The sequence below is a fragment of the Nesoenas mayeri genome (assembly GCF_963082525.1).
Source record: "Nesoenas mayeri genome assembly, chromosome: 9".
Lineage (NCBI taxonomy): Eukaryota > Metazoa > Chordata > Aves > Columbiformes > Columbidae > Nesoenas > Nesoenas mayeri.
The window spans coordinates 26830054-26850599 of record NC_137557.1 but is presented as its reverse complement, the minus strand read 5'-3'; the positions used below and the strand labels follow the sequence as shown (position 1 = coordinate 26850599).

The 20546-nt window shown below is 37.2% G+C and overlaps 2 protein-coding genes across 16 annotated transcripts in view; both read left to right on the top strand.

Annotated features, from left to right (window-relative positions):
• The window catches only part of ATR (ATR checkpoint kinase), a gene marked incomplete at its 3' end in the record, with an annotated part of 39461 nt that extends 38279 nt beyond the window's left edge, over nt 1-1182 (top strand). Inside the window, exon 47 of the mRNA XM_080349932.1 lies at nt 1009-1182. Coding sequence (XP_080206058.1) covers nt 1009-1182 — 174 coding nt within the window. The remainder of the gene's footprint in view (nt 1-1008) is intronic.
• A 1592-nt stretch (nt 1183-2774) lies between these two features.
• XRN1 (5'-3' exoribonuclease 1) overlaps nt 2775-20546 on the top strand; it is a 41505-nt gene continuing 23733 nt past the window's right edge. For 13 of the 15 annotated variants that reach the window (XR_013922469.1, XR_013922470.1, XR_013922471.1 and 10 more), the window contains exons 1-21: nt 2775-2911; nt 5561-5793; nt 7076-7173; nt 7538-7647; nt 7736-7846; nt 8083-8165; nt 10338-10425; nt 10553-10721; nt 10929-10996; nt 12327-12461; nt 13767-13830; nt 14581-14686; nt 15104-15193; nt 15351-15507; nt 15841-15960; nt 16962-17131; nt 17954-18074; nt 18172-18270; nt 18700-18803; nt 19322-19453; nt 20217-20379. Coding sequence is in view for 8 of the 15 variants with exons in the window: in XM_080349376.1 (XP_080205502.1) it covers nt 2837-2911; nt 5561-5793; nt 7076-7173; nt 7538-7647; nt 7736-7846; nt 8083-8165; nt 10338-10425; nt 10553-10721; nt 10929-10996; nt 12327-12461; nt 13767-13830; nt 14581-14686; nt 15104-15193; nt 15351-15507; nt 15841-15960; nt 16962-17131; nt 17954-18074; nt 18172-18270; nt 18700-18803; nt 19322-19453; nt 20217-20379 (2496 nt within the window). In the remaining 7 variants the exon portion in view is untranslated. Of the gene's footprint in view, nt 2912-5560; nt 5794-7075; nt 7174-7537; nt 7648-7735; nt 7847-8082; nt 8166-10337; nt 10426-10552; nt 10722-10928; nt 10997-12326; nt 12462-13766; nt 13831-14580; nt 14687-15103; nt 15194-15350; nt 15508-15840; nt 15961-16961; nt 17132-17953; nt 18075-18171; nt 18271-18699; nt 18804-19321; nt 19454-20216; nt 20380-20546 lie in introns of those variants that run through there. The other 2 variants (XM_080349372.1, XM_080349375.1) reach the window with 2 other exon arrangements.

Here is a 20546-nt window from a genome sequence, read left to right as displayed (position 1 = left end):
TTTGTGCTTTTCATGAGTGGATGTTTATTACTGAATAAATATGTGCCTTGTTACATGTCAAGGAATACTTGGTTAAAATTTGGTTTAAAAATTTGGTTAAATTTTAAAAATTTTGTTAAAAAGGATTTCATATGTACTGTTTCTTTTGTAGCTGCTGATAAATACTTGATTGTTCATCCAAAATACAGCTTGCACAACATATAGTATTTATTCTCTTTCCTCTTTGAAAAAAAATCTAATTTCTCTCTTAATAGTTATGTGAAATAGCAGATAAAACTTAACAGAGCAGTGAAAAACACAGCAGTTGGGGATAAGGGCAAACTACAGTACTGAAGCTGTATTTTAACAAAGAATGTGGCTGAGCTGTTTAAGCACAGAGATTCTCCTGGTCTTCAAACAATTACTAACCATGCTGTGTCTACATAACCTTTCTTTTAGTTACAGGACCACACACAGAGCTGTAGATGTTAACTGTTTGCTCTGGATTGGTGCCAATGTTATGCTTGAGCTTTAAAAGAAAATGTGTAATTGGTATGAACTAGCTACGTTCTTTTTGAGTTGCTCAGCATAACCTGTTATTAGACTTCCTCATTTTCAGTTGCTCATAATTTTGGCCTAAAATTTACAGACAAGGTACGTTCTTTAATTTCATCCAGAATTCCAAGAAAAAGGCTGGGAAAAAATCCAAAGTAATTGTACGAAACATAAAGCATTTCAACGTTTTCAAATACATATGGATAGCTTTTTCACTCTTCTCCAAAAAATTTATCTGTAAAAATGTAAAGCAAAAGTTATAACTTGACCAATAATCTGTCCACTTTAAAGAATTATTTTTAAAAGTGACTATCCTTTATTTTCAAAGTAAGTGGTGTAGACATTTGGGGTTTGTGTTAAACTAGCATATAGAAGACAAACATGTCCTAATAAATGCTTTTGCATTTTAAGAAGTGGAATTTCATGGATAGTAACACAATTCTTTTTTTTAATCTCCTTTTTTTTTGTTTCCAGGCCAAAACCCACGTCCTTGATATAGAACAAAGGCTGCAAGGTGTCATTAAGACTAGAAACAGAATAAAAGGCCTACCTTTATCTATTGAAGGGCATGTTCATTACCTCATTCAAGAAGCAAGTGATGACAACCTGCTCTGCCAGATGTATATGGGCTGGGCTCCATATATGTGAAATTTGTTCACTTTGGAATGATGCCATTCACAAGTGGTGTAGCTATAGTATTCTTGAGAAGGTATTAATCAGTGATAACTGGTTACTTCTGTTGATTTGTGATTGTAAGCACCAGAAAAGTCTCATCATCAACCCAAAGTCTATGTAAAATATACAATTTATTTGCAAGTATGTTATGAATACACTTACAGATGTGTAAGGTGTTATGACTTATGTTTTGTATACATATAGAAGGCAGTACATAGGAACTACTTAAAAATTAGACTGTGCAAGTTTCTGCGAGTTCCTTATGGACATATATGAAAAATTTTTGCAGTGTTGAAAGAATGCATTCTATCAGGTACTGTATATTTTTGTAAAGATTTTTCTCATTCAAGTTTATTTATAGATCAGAAAATCTGACATTGAAGTTTTATACTGATATTATGTAAAGTGGTTCTTTCAACTTTTGCTACATATAGTTCAGAAGAGCTTTCTAAAAATAATGAATATTTATTTTCAGCAGTACATCTTGAATTTTGGTTTCCTTTGACGTGGCCTGGTTATGTTTAGAAAAGCATTTGGGATCTTAAATCTCACCATGCAGAAATTGGTAAAGTGTTAAAATATTCTGAAACTGTTTCCTTAGCCCTTTCCCACTGTGCTGGAACCCTTCTGAAGGAGATGACAGAGCGCAGCCAGTTCAGGAACCCTGGCAGCGTGGCTGTGACCTGTGCAGCATGCAAACTGTGTCAGTGACTTCAACACACATTTTAAAAAAGGTTCTGGACAGGCTCTCTCCTCCCTCTCTTGTAAACCTGTGGCTATAGTGAGTGTTTCTCAGACTCCATTTCAGGAAAAGTGGTACGGACAAGCGTAGACCAAATATGTAAGCATAGAGTAATCTCTCTCAAGGCATTCAAACTGTAGGGAATTGAGGGGGGAAACAGAGAAAATTATACCCTTTCACCATACAATGGGATATAATTGGAATTTTTGTATAGTATTTTTGTTTCTGCTATTCCGAGGGCCAATGCCACGAGTGTTTGAACACAGTAATGCCATCTCATGTGACTCAAGTCGTAGTTCAGCTGAAATCCGGACCCGGGAGAGTAAATTTAAATATTGAATTTACAATGTTTATAGTGGTTTTGTTTCTCTGGGGAACTAGTGGGTAATCTTCCAAAAGCACTGTCACTGTCTCATAAACCTGAACATTTTTCCAAGTAAGATCTTTGGATTCTACCATGATCTTTGCAGTCTATGGCAGTATCGGGGTTACGTGGCCTTTCAGGGGCTTTATTGTTCTATCAGAGTGGACAAAACCTGACCGGGAACTGCAGCACCAGGCCCCGCCGGCAGTTACCGATGGCACAGGGAGTGGGTGCTGAGGCGCGTCCGGAGAGTTCCTGTGGGAGCCGGCAGAGGAAAGGGCGAGAAGCGACGCTCCCCGGTTTGATCGTGACCGGCTGCCGCCCAGGCCTTGCCGGGCCGGACGCGCCGGGTCGGCGGTTCCGCCGCTGCCGGAGAACCCCGCCCCGCCCCGCCCCGCGTCGGCAGCGCCGCTCTATCCGCCGCTCTCTGTGGTCGGCGCGGCTGTCAGCGCGGCGCGCCGGAAGGAGGGCGGAGCGCGGCCCGCGGTTGTTTGGGTCCGGCGGGGCCGTGAGCTGTGGCCATGGGGGTCCCCAAGTTCTACCGGTGGATCTCGGAGAGGTACCCCTGCCTCAGCCAGGTGCTGAAGGAGCATCAGGTGAGCCGGCAGCGAGGCGCCGCTGCCTGCCAAGGGCCCTTCTCCGCGGAGCAGGGGGGTCCTGAGCGGCCTCTCGGCGGGGCGCGGGACCGGGCCTGGGCCCGTCCGGGCTGGCGGGGCCGAGCCGGAGCTGGGGCCCGCTCGCAGACACGGGGCGGCTCGAAGCGGACGGAAGTGGCAGGATGGCGACGTGCGGCCGCTGGGGAGCAGGCGAAGCTTCCGGAGCCCCCCCCAAGAGCCTCAGTCTCCGACCCGAGGCCGCCGTGAGTGCCCTGCAGTTCCCGGGCAGCGCCGGCCCGGAGCGGTTCCTCAGCCGCGGCCGTCCCGGCCCCCCGGCCGGGCTCGCTCCGTTCGCTTCTGTTTCTCCGGCCGCGCTGCCCCAAAAAGCCCGCGGAGCTTCCCCGGCACCGGGCGGCCCTTCGCCCCCACGGGGACCAGCGGGTCGGAGTTCTCGGTTCCTGGGTTCAGGAAAGTTCCTGCTGCTGACGGCCAGTGCACAGGAACGGCGAGGGGCAGGTTTCACGGCTCTGCTGCGCTTCCTTGTTGTTGCATGTGTCGGACAGTGTGCGTTGGTTGCAAAACTGAAAAGTATGTTAAAGCCTGAAAAAGTAAAGCTACAAATAGTGCTTTTAGTAGTCAGGCAAAAAGTCTTGTTTACAGAGAAGTCATGTTTGGGATTAGACACAAGTTCTTAACTTTGGCCCGTTTTTCTAGTTTTAAAGTAATTTTCAAGGCTTAGATCTTTGCTTATGATTTGCTGGATTTCTCAACAGTGCCTTACACTGTCTGTGTGGCACGGCAGCAGCAGCGTATGCTGGCTTTTCAGCTCTTCTGTTAAAAGCCTGGGCTGCTCACTGTGGTTTCTGGCAGCTTTAAACTTGCGTTGAAGAACTGTGAGCTGTGGCAAGCTGGGCAGTCAGCCTGTGCCTGCTCTGACCGGGGGGATGGCAGCAGGGGCAGGACCCGGGGTGCTTTCTGAAAGAGGCTGTTGGAACTCTGAAGAGAAACCGAAAGCACAACTCAGCCTTAAGCATGCTGTTGTCGTTCTCTAGTTAGTATTTCTAAAGATTAGATGATGTTCTTGGCTTAGGTAGAATACATATTCTGTATAAAAGAGAGAAGAAAATGTCTAGATTATTATCTGTAATATTAAGTTTCAGCAGTGACATATATCTCCATTCTTCCTTTTCTCTGCCAGGCCACTTGAATATATAGACTGACACATACAGCGTCTAGAATGGGATTGTTGTTTGCTACTATGGAAAAACTACCCAGAATAAAAGGCAATTCCTATGTAAAAAGCATCATTTTAAAAGTATCATATTATAGCTGTGCTTCTTAAAAGGCCATCTGTTTTCCTTATATATGCCGCTTCCCTATAAAAGCTTTAGTTTTCATCTCTTTAGAATGCTGCCTGTGCAATGCCTCTCTCTCTTCTTATCTGAAAAGGGTGCCTGTGTGGATGATGTGGTGTCTGTGCATGTTGAGAGCAGTTTAGTTACTGAATTTACCTGTACTGGAGATCATTATGCACAGCAGAAGACTAGTTATTGCAGGTGAATGGAGATCCTTCCGGATCCTGCCCCTTGTTTCTTCTCTTCCTTGTTCCTCTTCCTGAAACCAGAGTTATGTTTCTTTTGTCTGGATGATAAATACATGTCCAACAACATGCCTTTCAAAATTATGTAAAGATTTGTCAGCAGCAATGCTGCAGAAATTCATGAAAACGTAGTAGTGCCTTTTTCCAGTTGCAATGACAGAAGCATTTGCATTTTTATGAGCAGTTGTATCGGTGGATTAAAGAATAGAATTGTTTATTGCAAATTGCTCTTGTTACCAGAAACCACCAAACTTGCACAAGAAGGTAGATAACGGACCCTTTGATTAATCTGTTTGACAGGGTTTATGCTTTATGTATGTTGCTTGTGTACATTCAGGGAAGGGATTTTTCTTTAAAAGAAAGCTGGGCTGCTACAGATAAGGCTGTTATCAGAGCAGAGAACTAGACAGAAAAAACATGTTTGGAAAATGTGGGAAAGAAATTTATGCTATTACTGATAATTCTACTGCTTTTGCTGGTAATTGCCACTCTCTAGACTTGCAGGTGGCTCTTAGCATGGCTGAGGAGGCAGTGTGCAGTGTGCATGGTAGAAACTCATTAACAGGGGAGAGCCCTAAAGCTCTTCAGCTGGCTTTGCTTTTCAAATACTGTTGGAAACCATGTACTCCGTTTGGTAGTTTTTTTGTTGTTTATGGTGCAGCTATACAAGATTGAATCAGTGAAATGAGGGTGGTTATATGTATTAAAAAAAAAAAATCTCTTCCTGAATAGCGTAATTTTATTTACCTTTCCCTTATACAATGTGGAAGATTGGCCGAGCACAGGGGATGGAAGTCCTGATATACCAGCAACAGTCGGGATAGGGCAGGTATCTGTTCAGCTGACTTCACTGGGAAAATAATAATAGCGGATTGCAAGCACAAACCCGAAACCAGTCAAGATGCTGTTGGCTCATTGGTGTGCAGCAGCTTCCAGGGAGCTCTTCCCACCCCAGCTCCTTGCCAGGGGTTGTTAGTCTCAGCCGCGCCTTGAGCAATGATTGCACCGCTTCAGCCATCACCAGTGGATACTAACTGTGACTTTTGTAGATTCCAGAATTTGACAACTTATACCTGGACATGAATGGCATTATACATCAGTGTTCACATCCAAATGATGATGATGTTCACTTCAGAATCTCAGAAGATAAGATTTTTGCTGATATTTTTCACTATTTGGAAGTACTGTTTCGTATTATTAAACCAAGGAAGGTTTTCTTCATGGCAGTTGATGGAGTAGCTCCAAGAGCAAAAATGAATCAGCAGCGTGGGAGACGTTTTAGGTGAGAATATTTGTTCTTGCTGTGCCTTTAGGATAGTAAACACTTTAAAAAAATATTTACCTAAATGTATGCAATGAAAAGGAAAATATGAATGGTCCTGCCTTTGACAGTAGCTTTAATTTTTAGCTAAATGAGTGTAAAATGTTAATACATAAAATCAGGATTCCAAAAGGGAAAATTTGATGTTTCTTTGTGTATGCGAGACTTGGGGGCTGGAGGAGCTTTTTTCCTAGGAAATTTGTTGTGAAATAAATCTACAGTGGAGCTTTTACAGGTGTCTCCAATGGCTTAATAAGCTGTGAGAGCCTTTGGTATTTGCGAATGCTAATTCTGTATACCCCTTTTTGGTAATGATAACGGAATGGTCTTTGACAGTCATAGAAGAAATGCAGTTTCTAATGAAACTCTGGTTTTCTTTTGATACCAGTTAGCATCTGAGCTCAAATACAGAGCTGCAAGTAGATTTCACAGTGTTAAGAATTATTTTCATGTTTTGGGAGATGGATGTGGAAGCTTCTTTAAAGACTGCTGTAAGGGAAGAAAGCCAGTGGTCAGATGGTACAGGGATGGTGAGTGAAACACAGCAGAAACAAACTGGGGGAAAGGTATCAAACAAAATGTTTTCAAGCTACTGGGGTTTGGTTTGGGGTATTTTTAAGGGAAAAGAGAGCTGAAAGGAAAAGATTAAGAAAGAGTTCTAAACAGAAAATTGGAGTAGAATTGAGCAAAGGACAAAAATCTAAGACATTGGTGGCTTCTCTTTTTCTGGGTGAAAGGGCTAAGATATTTGTTTCTCTCTTACTAATGACTGTAAAAAGTTAGTTCATCCCTCCTACCCTGTTGGTATTCCAAACTTGCTGCTGTGTTTAACTATGTTACCTTTCTCGTTCTGAAGTAGCGTTTTCAGATGTATAGATACTGAGTGTTCCTATTATTTCAACATTTTGCAACATTAATTTGCTTTTACTGTGATCAGCCCTTGAATGATAATCTTGGTAGCCTAAATATTAACTGTATCTGGGTAATGACAGATTGTCGTCATTGCTAGCAAAAAAAAAAGAAAAAAAGCTAGTATTAAGCCTTCCAGTTATATGAGATACAAGTTCAAACTCTGTTCAGGAGCTAAATTTCTCTCCTCCCTCCCCCTTGTTTTTTTTTTTGAACGCTCTTTTAAAAATCAACTATATGTATTTTGTCAGTGAAGATGTACTTAGGATATTAACATTTGAATAGAATGAATCTTTCTCTGCTCCTTCTCTCCAACCATGTTTTTTTGGTTTAGATCAGCAAAAGAGGCAGAGGACAAAATAAAAAAGGCATTAGAAAAGGGAGAAACTCTCCCTACAGAAGCCAGATTTGACTCCAACTGTATTACACCAGGTAAGATAATTTGTTAATTATTTACATTTAAGTGTTTGAATGTATATCTTTGCATCTATGTTTTGGTACTTTTTTCCTATCATAAGGCATTTTATTTAATTGGAAGACAGAGTTGATAAAGGCTCAAGTAAGTTGGGAACACAAGTTTTAGTAAGTTTTAGTAGGATTGGAATACTGTCTTATTTTAAAAGTTTTTTAGATTGCTATGGAAAAAATGAAACCTCTTTGGGGAGGGAGGGGAACCAGCTGCCCCCTCATCTCTTGCAAAATTTTTACTTGTTTTTTTCATTAACACTTTTGAGATGTAACTGCAGTTTGAATGTCTAGTGAAAGCTTTGTGTTTAATTTAGATTTCTGTTTTCAGGAACGGAATTCATGGCCAGATTGCATGAACATCTTAAATATTTTGTAAATATGAAGATTTCCACAGACAAATCCTGGCAAGGAGTAACAGTCTACTTATCAGGCCATGAGGTTATTGTATTTTGTTAATATGTATTTTAAATAACTTTTTTATCTTACAGAAAAATCTTATTGATGATTTTTGGTTTTATTTGTGCAGACTCCGGGGGAAGGTGAGCATAAAATTATGGAGTTCATCAGATCAGAAAAAGCAAAGCCCCATCATGATCCAAACACAAGACATTGTCTCTATGGCTTAGATGCTGATTTGGTACGTGCAGTTAAAATAAAACAAACACAAGTTTATAAACTGTGTGTGTCTAATGTCTTCCTAAGCAAACAGGGTTTTAAAATGTTATTAAACAATAATATAATTATGTATTCCTGCTAACTTTTGAATTTGTAATGAAACGTAACAGCAAAATTTCTTGTTACAGATTTAATCTTGTGTAACAGTTTTTAAAAAAAAAAATGAAGTAAGACCTTTCTAATATCTCTTTCTAACAGATTATGCTGGGATTAACGAGTCATGAGGCACACTTTGCACTCTTAAGAGAAGAAGTCAGATTTGGTGGTAAAAAGTCTCAAAGGTGAAATGATTTGACTTTAATCTTGATATGTGATGAAATTAAATCAAAAACATAGTGGGTCACTAAAACCATTTTTATTGATTGTATGCTAAATTAATACAATCTTAGCTTATTTTTATGTGGGTACACAAAATTAGAGAAATCAACTTGTTAAATTGTGCATTTGAATTGGTTTACACAGGAAAAATGTATGTTGTCAGGACAGTTGATTAAAAATAAATCCTTAGAGCTTTGTGTTGTGCTTCTTCCTTCATTTTATGAGTGGAGCAGCCCAGGCTCTCTTGACATTGTTCCCATCATTGTCTTATGCAGGTATTGACTTTTAAAAATGTATTTATAACTCAGGTTTTGTACATGTAAGGAAATTACTAGAATAATTACTAAAACAATCTCTCTTAAAGTGCCTGACTGGATGCTCTTATTATGGATTTGCCCATTTGAACTATCCTGTGGGCTACAGTCACTCAGAAAAAGGCGATTTGTTCCACAACTGTGCATGTACATGGAGCTATTTTGAAGTAACAGAAAAAATAATTTTATAACTCTTACTGTGGCCAGGTTTGTTCTGTGTCTCGGTTCCTTCTTTGAAGGATCTTAAGCATTTGGTGGATATAGGGAAGAGAGAAATAGACTTTTTTTTATACAGAAGGGATTTTGGATAATACAGTGATAAGTCACGGAAACGTTTAGATAAACGCGTTGGTTTTGCTAATAAAGATGTTTCTGTTGCCAAGGACAACATGATAAACATCAAAAATAAGTATTCTTTTCACAGTCAACTTTTCACTTATTCTGTTGATAATGTTGGCATGTAACATTGTAATGTTTTTAAAAGACCTTAAGTCTAATCACAGAAAAGTCATTTTTCCTTTTAAAAGAAAAATAAAATCAAATAGAAGTTTAATGGCCTTTTGAGGGATTAAATAAAGTATGAAATCAAAAGGCAAGGTGTCTTTTTTCCTTTTTCCCTCAAGCATTGTTCCATATATGACTCCTGTAATTTCAGGGTAATATTGGTCATTACAGGAATTGACTGTTGGAAGTTACAGGAATTATCTTCTGTCAATATTGTGACTTTTATGAGTAATTACAGTTGGAAATTTGGAAATACTAAAAATATGTACAAATTAATATCTGTCAGCAATTCCTTGATTCGGGTAAAATTTTGTTTTAACAGGATTTTCAAGTCCAGTGCAATGAAGAATAAGGGGCAGAATGTTTGTAGAGTCTTAGAGCATCAATCTGGATTTGCCAATATGAAAATTTCATTTAAAAAAATGACAGAATTTGGTCTGAAGTTCTGTGCAGCCAAGTGTAGCTCAGAGTTCGTCTTTGTGGTCTTCGTACAAGCTTGTGTATCACCCACACCTTCCTCAGAGGATTTTGGCCAAAATCTACTGTCTGGGTGAATGCCCATGTGTTTATGCTGGCTTGTCATTGGAGGCGGTCCCAGCTAGTTGCAGTATCTACAAGTTGAAATAGTCCTTTACAAATTTAAAATACATCAGTCTTTAGCTCGTTAATCTTTTGGTGTAGGTATTAACTGATTTTGGCCTAATGTTGGCTTGGGTCTTAAGTAATCTTAGTGAAGAGAGGGAGAGAAGGCAGAAGAGATGTTGACTAATTTATGCCATAAACAAACAGTAGGTCATTTTTTGGTGCTGTGTTGAAGCCCTAGATAATACATATGGAACATCTTTTCAAGTTGAGAATATTATTTTCTTACAAGAAGCATTTTGAATGACTGCAAATGTAACCCAGCCAGTTTACACATGAATCTGTGTACTCTCTGTGTACTCAGACTTGTTCTAAAATACCTTAAAATTTATTTGGTTTGGTGCAAAGTTGCGTTGTCCCTTTTTTGGTCAATGGGATAATTACTTAGAAAATAGTTGATGCAACATGGAACTCCACAAAGCTGCCCCACTTTCTCTAAGCTAGCTGTTTTCCCTATGGTGCAGTCGCATCTCCTGTTTAGAAGGTGCTACTGCGGAATTTTATAGACTCAAGCCAGATGAATCCTAAAATAGATTCAAAGAAATGTTTATACATTATTTCTTCTGCAAAAATATAATCTTAGTAAGACTACTTGCTTTTAGGTAACCTTGGATTTATTAAATATTCATGTTGAAAGTGTGTTTATAAATAATTAATGTTTTGAATAATTTACAGAGCATGTGCGCCAGAGGAAACCACATTTCATTTACTGCACTTGTCACTGATGAGAGAATATATTGATTATGAATTTTCACCAGTAAAAGTAAGTTCTAATGGAGCTGTGACTGAAAAAATGTGTGAGGTCTTATTATGCAAACATGGTAATAAAAATTATACTTCTGTGTGGTTTTGTGTTGGTTTTTTTTATTATGTTTTGTTTTCCCCCCCAGGACAAGATTTCCTTTGAGTATGATATTGAAAGGATAATAGATGATTGGATCTTAATGGGTTTCCTTGTAGGAAATGATTTCATTCCTCATCTACCTCATTTACACATTAATCATGATGCACTGCCGCTACTTTATAGAACATACATGGCTATCTTGCCAGAACTGGGAGGTAAGAACACCAAGTTCAGTTGTGGAAAGTAGAAATACTAACTTTCCTGCATTAATGCTTATTGATTATTTTAGTTACGTTAGAATGTTTAGCATTTAGTATACATTCTGTAAACAGCCAGCAAGATTCCATTCTACTATCTATGGAGCATTTAAATTAAAATTTTAAAATTACTAATTTAAAAAGCGTACTTTATTTTCCCAATAGGTTACATAAATGAAAATGGGCATCTGAATTTAAAACGCTTTGAGAAGTATCTCACGAAATTGTCAGATGTAAGTAATTCTGAAATTGAATTGTGTAGAACGGTATAGTGTTTTGAATATAACCTCAATGTAGTGCCCTAAAATATACCATGCTGTATTTTTAATGAACCGTTAAATAACTCTTTTACAAGTGGTTCAGTCAGCTGTTTTTAAAGTAACTGATGGGATCCAATCAGTTGTTGTGTGATCTTACCATAACATAAGAGGAAAAAGGTGGAATCATTTGGTCTGTGCTTTAGCATAGAGGTGTCATCAGTAGAATCCTGACGCTCAGTTTTCACTGAGCAGTGGGCAGCAGTAGTGGGCAAAGCGTGTGCTGTGGGCAGCAATCAATATTCTGTGCTTCCCCTGCTGGTCAGTTTCTTTGGGGGTAAGCTGTGTCTGAAGATCTTGGAGAGCAAGATTTTTTGTATGTTTCTTTGCTCTTTATCAATGATCTTCATAAAAAAATCTTGTTCAGAGGAAGGCATCAGTATTCTTCATGAGCTAACTGGGGTACAGGAGGCACTCCTGTTAAGTGCTCCTGCAGTAATCCAGCCTAGACATGAGAAGAGGCATAGACCATATAGAGATGGAAAGGTCTCAGCCTTCTGCTGAACTCAGAAGGAGGGAGTTCGTGTGCTGTCCGTGCTTCAGCACTGTCTTCTTCTTGGGTAGAGTTATGAAAGTGTTGAGTGTGCAGCACAAGACTATATTACCCAGACCCTATATACTTCTACTACTTCTAGAGCTGATAGTGAAGTGTGGAAGTTATCTAACTCTTTTTGTTACCCCTTGCTGCCTTACTGAAAGAAAACAAAATATGGCTTGTGTATATGTTATATATTGATAAGACAAAAGATCTCTAACATTGATCTATTAGTTGTAGCTCTAGGGCAAGATGTTTATGTGTGAGTGACTCTAGATATAAAGTTATACACGTACTAAAAAGGTATTGCCTGTTAGCACACTAAATTTGACATCCCTGTGGGGGACTATGGTGGGTCCTTGAGTTCCCTGACAGAGGGCATGGCAACAGAAATTAGCCTTGAAGATACTAAGGTCTGCCTGTGAGAAAGATGGGAGTAAAGGAGTATCTGGAGATGTTAAGGATGTACCCGTGAGAGAGAAGGGAGTAACGTTGATGATAGCAAAAATAGCCAATGAGATGTTACTGCTGTAACTTGTAACCAGTAGTGAAGAGACACATGAATTGGTAAAACTGTATAAAAATGCACTTGTGGCAACAAATGGCATCTACTGCTTTCATCATGGAAGAACTTGGTCTATGTCGTTTGTCCATCTCAACCGCGACACGTCCTTCAAATATTTCTAAACTTACTTCAATCTTTCTGCACAGTTTGATCGTGAACACTTCAGTGAAGTCTTTGTAGACCTCAAATGGTTTGAAAGTAAAGTAGGCAATAAATACCTCAACGAGGCAGCTGGTATTGCAGCAGAGGAAGCCAGAAAAAATAAACAAAAGAAACAAAAGGTTAGTGTTTTACATATGTAATTTTGCAAATAAGTATGTTAATTTTAGAAAATAAAGAATTTGATCTTAGAAAAATTCATTGGCATAAGCCTTTGTTTTGAGATTTTCTTGAGATCAAAAAAGATAATTGTACCACTTGAGGAACTGCCTGTATACATTGCTGGTTGTGTGTGATGAAATTGTTAAGGCAAGGTTAGGTTCTTGTGATTTTTGAAATCTTGTAAACCTGTAACACTGTTTTATGTCAATTTACCTCTTCCTCAACAACAGCAAAACCTACCTCTAGGTCAGTTTTGGTCAAACTTGCTGTGCTTTGTAATTTTACTTTTCAATATGTAGCCTGCTGGACGTTTTATACATGTCAGATACATTGATAGATCAGTCATGCCTGTCTTGGTATTGGCCAGCTGTTTCACAGTGAATAGATAAAGAACAATTTCATTGGTGTGAGCTATCTCAGATTAGTTATTAAACATGCAATTCTAGATAGAACTAATTAATAAGGAACAGCACCTTTCTCTGTATCTTGACTCTCCCCCACTGCCGTGTTACCTACCACTCCTCATTGGCTGTTCTTCAATATACACCTTGAGCAGATTGTAGAGTAGTGACAGGAAATTCCTTTGAGTTTAATCTGTCACTGTATATTGTTATCCTGTTCTGTAGTGCAGTTTGTGGTTTGTAAGAACAAGATGTTAGCTCTTGCTTTAATAAGGTGTGCTTTATTTGTGGTTGTTTTCTTATTTGCCACAGAAGTTTGGAGCAGCTGTGTAGTGTTAGCTAGCCAGCTTGGCTGATCCTTTGAATGGCAGTGACAGTCAGGAGCTTGCATATCCCAGGTACAGGGGCAGAGGGCCAGCTTCATGATCTGCTTGTTGACAGCTACTCAGTGTTGTACACAAAAGACACTGTGTAGTGTGAGAATGAAGTGAATGTTTGGCTTGTTTGACTCTCTAAAACACAGTTTCTTGTATCTTTCCCACAAAAGTAATTTGAACTCTTAAAATTTTAATGATGAAAAATTTGACTGCATTCCAGTTCTGTAGCACAAGTGCTGCACAGTTTTGGAAATAGTTGTATTTTGGAAAACAAATATTCAGGTATTTTTTAAAGGTGGTTGAGATTTTATTTATCTGATCCATATTAATAAAATCATTTTCCCAAGGCAATTACAAGAGAAGGAAATGTGGTGGGTTTTGTATACACCTTGATTATAGCATTTTGAGTTGCAGATTATATGGATGTGAATGATGTATGTGAATATTATTCTGTATTTTTACTTTATCTCAAATATTAATTTAATAGGCTCAGGAAAATTCTATATGTTTGGCTGCTTTAGAAAAAAACGAAGGCGAAGTGACCCCTAAAAGTAAGTGCAAATAATATAACAAAAAATCTTGTTAATTTGTGTGTAGATTTGGAAAATATGCAAGAATTTCATGTCAGAGATGACCCTAATCTGAATGAAAGAGTTAGGGAGTGGGTTGTTGGGAAATGGAACTGCACATCACTGGCTTGTGGTGAGAGGGAGTGGGGCTAAAGCTTTTGAAGTGACTCTTACCTGACCAGTATTTCCATGATGATTTAAAGGAATGAATGAGCAAATCTTCAACATTCAGCATTACGCTTTTTATAATTGTATGTTTAGGTATTTTGTTATAGGTGAAGACAAGTGAACAGAGTTTTATATGGCGTTGGGGTTTTTGTTTGTGTTGATAATTTTTTTAAACTCATTCCACTTGTAGGAAATGTCTTTTGCTCATGTTTTGAAATTTAATGTCAAAAATGTATGCATATTACTCCAGGATATAAGATGATGTTGCTGAAAAAAGATTAAATTTTATTTTAATGTTTTCTTAAATTATTTTCTGGTGGCTTACATTCTCTTCTCTGTTCTTTTAATTGGACTATAAAACGAGTTTCCAGACTCTTTCTGGGTAAAGATTTTGTTTGATTGTTTTAGGTTATTTTCAGTGCAAGGAAGGTATGAGTGTGTATAACTGTGAATTGAGGAGCAAAGTTAAGGCATTTAGTCAAAACTGAATGGCTTCAAACCTATTGTGGTAGAGAAGTGAAGTGAATGTTAGTCTTTTTTTTTTTTCCATGACTGCTTTTTCAGCTGTATTGGAAGATGAACCAGAAGATGATGATCTGTTTGAAACGGAGTTTAGGCAATACAAAAGAACTTACTACATGACTAAAATGGGTGTAGAAGTAGTTTCCGAGTAAGTGTATAGTTTTTCTTTTTTTCTTTTTAAAAACAAAACGAAAAAAAAAAATCAAAACAAAATAAACAACCAACCAGCCCCCCCCACACGCATGCAAAAAACCCCAAAGACAGGTCTTTGCATATGTCTGAAACAAGCAGAATATTCATCCATGTGAAAAGCACAGAACACATGACAGCGTACTGCAGCAGTGATGCTTTTGGCTAACACAAGAAAAGCTGAAAGTCAAGTTTTCTGTAATAAGTATTTGAGGACCAGAGAGAACAAAAATCTATTAGTATGAAATGAATCTAGAAAACTATGGTCTTATTCGGTTCCCCAAATGCTCTGTCTTCATTCCTGTGTACAAGGCGCTAAGTAATTTTTGTATACCAGCGAAAATTAGAAAAAACTAATAAGCATCTTTCTTTTAAGTGACTTCTTGGCAGATCAAGCTGAATGTTACGTCCAAGCAATACAGTGGATTTTGCATTATTATTACCATGGAGTTCAATCGTGGAGCTGGTAAGAAAAATTATCAAATGAGAAATTGCTTAAAGATGGAGTGATATTTCACTTTGTATGCTGGGAGCATTGAATGTAGTTCTGTTTGGTTTTGATCTGTGGACATTGCTGTGCTATAATTAAGTCAAGTAACTTAAGAGGGCTTTTTTTGCTGCAGGTATTATCCTTATCATTATGCACCTTATCTGTCAGATATTCGCAACATTGGCGAACTCAAAATCAAATTTGAACTGGGAAAGCCTTTCATGCCATTTGAACAGCTTCTTGCTGTACTTCCAGCAGCTAGCAAAGATTTGCTACCTAAATGCTACCAGGTAGGATATAGAATTAAATCACATTTATCTGTTGCTTACTGCTTTATGTCAAAGTAACTTTCTTCTTGATATTTTTGCATGCCTTCTTAGTTTTAATCTACCTCTAAATTTTAGGTCTATGGTCAAATACTTCTTAGTATTCTTAGTATGTTGTAAAGTTACTAATAAATACAAATGTTTGCATTTGCTAAGCTATTTTAGACTAGGACAGTTAAATGTTGAATTCCTGTTCAGCCCTGGATTAGTTTTAATACCAGCCTTCCTCTATCTCTTCCTAGAATTAGTGCTAAATTGTCTGTTATATTGTTTAATTCCTCTATTGTGTTTTCATAGCATTTGATGATTAGTCAAGACTCTCCTATTATAGAATATTATCCCCCAGATTTTAAAACTGACCTAAATGGAAAACAGCAAGAATGGGAAGCTGTAGTATTAATCCCATTTATTGATGAGGTAAGTTCCTTCAATGTCTGCTGGCTATAAAAGCTTCATAACAAATCTGGTAGACTTCTTAATTCATCAGCAGTTAGATACGCAATTAGATAGAAGTTTAACACTTGGTAAGACCACAGGAAAAGATAAATGTTTGCTGCCTGAGGAGCAAGGCTAGTTTAAGTTACCACAAGCCAACTTAGCTTCAAGTGACAGAAGTATTAAGTAAGGGATGTGGACTTCTTGTCATTTGTTAGTGTTTTCAATCAGCTATTCAAATATTTAGTTTCAAGCTGTTCCTATATACATACAAAAATACAGAAAGTCTGTAGATAAAACAAACATTTATTAACAAAAATCCTTTTACTGAAAATCTCCTCACATAGACACCAGTAATTGGTACAAGCCTTTAAGTACAAATCTAACAGTAAAACATTAATGGAGAAGAATAAAATAGTAATATTTTCCCTTTGCATATAGGAAAAAGTGCTATATATGTCGTTGTAATATCTTTTATCGGATTAAATTTGGGCATATCAAAGAGCGGATGAAAGTAAAAATGCAGATTAGACGTTAAGATACATACAGGTGGTGACATGTGCCTATGAATTATTTCTATAGTTTGCAGTGGAAGGTTGGCAGGACTTCGTCTTCTCACAAAAGACAACAGTTGCTGCTTGAACGACCCATAAGGTTTTGAAGCTTTTTCAGTAGTTGTTTTGGAGAATTCTGTTATAACATCTAAAATATTTTCAATATTTCTTTGTATGTTAAACATAAAAGGCAAAATACAGCTAACCTTTGGAAACGTATTTGCAAAAGCGTAATCTTTATTCTCCAAAGCCATTCTATTGTAATTGTCCTGTTTTTATCAGAGAGCTGGGACATGAGGAAGGGTGAGGCTACAATTAAAAATCAAACACATAAACCAGAAAAGTGCAGATACCCACTTTCCCAGTGTAGATGTTTGCATGTCACTTTTTGTTGCCATGTTCATGTACGCTAATTTCTCTAAAATTTAGAAACGACTGCTGCAGGCCATGGAGTCCTGTAATAAGTGCCTAAAAGAAGAGGAGAAACGAAGAAATACTCACAGTGCTTGCTTGATGTACTGGTATGACAAAGATGCAGAGTTCCAGTACATGTCACCATGGCCAGAGAAATTCCCTGCAATAGAAAGATGTCATACAAGGTAACACTGGTGTGACTATTTTAGAGTAGACTAAAAGTAATTAGAATACTTTTATTGGCATTTTAACTAAAGCTTGCATATGACAAATATTCACTGAAAAATGTAAAATGTTGAACTAGGCGCTACTTGTTGTGGGTGGCACAACAGAAGTATTTGTCCCTTTTCTTCAAATGTTAATTTGCAAAACAGATGAACCAATGCCTAAGTCAGCAAGAACACTCTAGAGAATTACTAAACTTTTTATGACACAGAGGATGAAAGACTGGTACGAATAGCTGATAATGGTGGTGATTCATCATCACGGTAATTCCTGACCACTTCTAAAAGAATATAAGTCTTTGGATCGAGTGCAGAGAGTTGAACAGAAGTGTGTTTTTCATTTTCCTCTCACTGAAAATAGCCAGTTTTATTTAACACAGGCTCAGGCTACAAGATTAAACGGAAACATAACCTTAATAGTAGTCGAACTTAAAGCAAACTAGAGGAGGATTACACTTGGTGAAGAATGAATAGTTGTGAAGTCAAGTAATAGCATATGGAACCATTATTAGTTTAGAATTTGATAATAACAATGAATTAAAATAGTGAGATTGGGACATACCATGGCTTGAAGTTCTGTCTTTTTTGTAATGAGTAGTCTCTTTGTAGCAATAGCATGGGGTTTTATAGTCCTTTGTATAGGTTCCAACTGACTTAAATTAATTGCCACCTTACAGGGAAGTCAAAGGGTTTGTCAATTAATGAGTGGTTGAATGTGTAATGAGAGTTTCTAGAGCCAAAGGTCAATCTGTGTGAGCAAATGTTGTGCAACTTAATTTCCAGATATAAAACAATACCTTTGGATGCTTGGCATGTAGAAATAACGCACAATAAGATAACTAAAATCAACAAGAGCGCATTGTATTTTTGTGGATTTCCTACTTTAAAGCACATTAAACATAAGGTAAAAGATTTATTTCTTCTGACATTTTTAGTTTTATTTAATACATAACTATGTGAGAGTTCAGGTGAATTTTATATGCTGTTTTGTTTTTACCCAGTTCTATCTTAGAAAAAGTGGCGTACAAGTGTTTCAGCAAAGCAGCCATGGAGAAAACATGATGTTAGAAATCCTAGCTGATAAGAACTCAAAAGAACAGGTAAGCATTCCGTTTTTAACAAAAACAAACTGACAAAACAGACAAAAAAACGTGTCCTAAAAATCGTGAATTTGTTAAATAGTCAGATGAAACGTTGGTTTTTTATGTCTTCTCAATATTGTATTACAGAAGAAAAACATTTATAGAGTAGTACTGAAAAGGTAAAAAAAATTTAAAACCTAAGCATTTTTTAAAAAGAATAGTGAAATATATTGAATAGTTATTATAAAATTATATATTTAGATTTTTTAAACTATTTTAAAATATGTATCAAAATATAACTGAAGTTTAAATGAGCAATTTATTTTGCAAGAAAACCTATTCTTTAACTAGAAAAGTATTTATTGCAAAACCAGTTTGAAAATTTTGTAAGAAAAGTCTTTTAATATGTTAAACAATTACTTATAGCAACTTCTGGGTTTTTTTCAGATGATAGAAAATGTTGCCAGTTCGGTACTTGGAAAGCGTGTTTTTGTTAACTGGCCACACCTCGAAGAAGCCAGAGTTGTTGCTGTGTCAGATGGAGAAACTAAGTAAGAGATATTTCATTAGATAGTTGCTTGTCATTTTTATTTGAAGTAAGTTCCTTAGGCTGTAAAAAAGTTTTGGTTTTATTGTGATGCTTGAGAACAGCAAATAGTCCAAACGTATCAAAGGCTGCGTGGTGGAATAACTTTTGTTTAACATTGTTCTGAGGTTTGGTTATCTCTAAGTCTAGTCCTTCGGTATTTGCTACAGATGGAGTAGTTTGGGAGAGCTCGTTTTTAACTTTTAACATTAAGTTTTCTTTGAGGGAAAAATACATGCACAGAAATCCACCCAGAAAAGTATAAAAGATAACATTTCTATAAAGTCTTCCTTTTAGCACACGCACTGATATTTGTTTATAAAAAATATGCTGTGTGGCCTGTTGTGAAAGGGGTAGAGAAAACTATGTTGAAAGTTTTCCATGTCCTTAACAAGCAATTTCTAACTATTTTAAGTTTTACTCATGGTTATGTCTAGATTAATCTTACTTGGTTAAATTAATACGTGTCATAATATTCTCAAGGTTTTATTTGGAAGAACCACATGGCACACAGAAGCTTTACATGGGAAATGCAGTGCCCCCAACTAAAGTAGCATACGTTGGAGATAAGGAACAAAGCACGTGGGTAAAAGAAGTTCAAGGCATTTCAGAGCAGTAAGTAACTTTGAAAATTAAAGTGTAACTTTGCGTTTTATAGCTGAGCTATATTTTTTTGTTGTATCACAGGCCTAAGTAGCAGAGAAGAGCTGCTACATCCTTGATCATGAAGGTTAATGAGTCTGCTGAAATTAAAAATCTAAAAAAAATAATAAAAGCCCCACAAGCAACCCTCAAAGAGCTTATGTTGAAACTTCAGAGTATATGGAGTTAGTCCCTAAGTATTTAAAGTTAGGTGCTGTTACAAAAGAACTCTCAAATGAAGAGTATTTACTCTCCCACTCAATTTTCTGTTCTGGTCTTAGTAACCTTCAGCTGTAGGAAGTATATAGAATGGAGTCATGCAGTATCAAGTAACAACTTCAGTAGCTTAGAGTTGCTAAATTTGAATACAGCTCTTCCTCTCCTAGAATGTGGCTGCCCAGTGCAACTCGACTGAGTTACAGTGTCTTGCTGTTTTATTATCTGTCATTTGAGCTAACTTCCTTAATTACATCTAACCCTTTCCACTGTAGAGGTAGAATGGGTTTAAATTAACACACTTAGCTATGTAGTGATGGTTGTGCAACAACAGTTACTCAATTGATTAATCCATTAATTGTAGGTATTTTTTTATAAAACAGGAAACAGAGTATTAGGATCCTTTTGGATAGAGTTTGTTTTGTTTTGTTTTTTTGTTTTGTTTTCAAGAAATTAATTCCACCCTCTTGGTTCAGTTCCATTTATTGTAATCAAATTAAATGTTCTACTTTGTATTCAGGTACCAGAGAAGAAAAGGAATAATTATTCATGAAACATCAATAGTTGTATATGCTCAGTTACTCACTGGTAATAGATATCAACTAAAGCAAAATGGAGAAGTTTACTTGGAGAAGCAGTGGTCCAAACAAGTTCTTCCTTTTGTTTACCAAACTGTTGTCAAGGTAAATACAGAAGTTCTCTCTTTTCTTGCACACAACTCCTTACTTCATTGGGGTAAAGGAGTGCGCAGAGGAAAGAGTGTCTGCTCCTTTAAAACAAAAGGGTGAACAAAAATAGCATCTTAAAGTAATGTAATTTATTGTATAAAAATCGTAATGTGCTTAGAGAA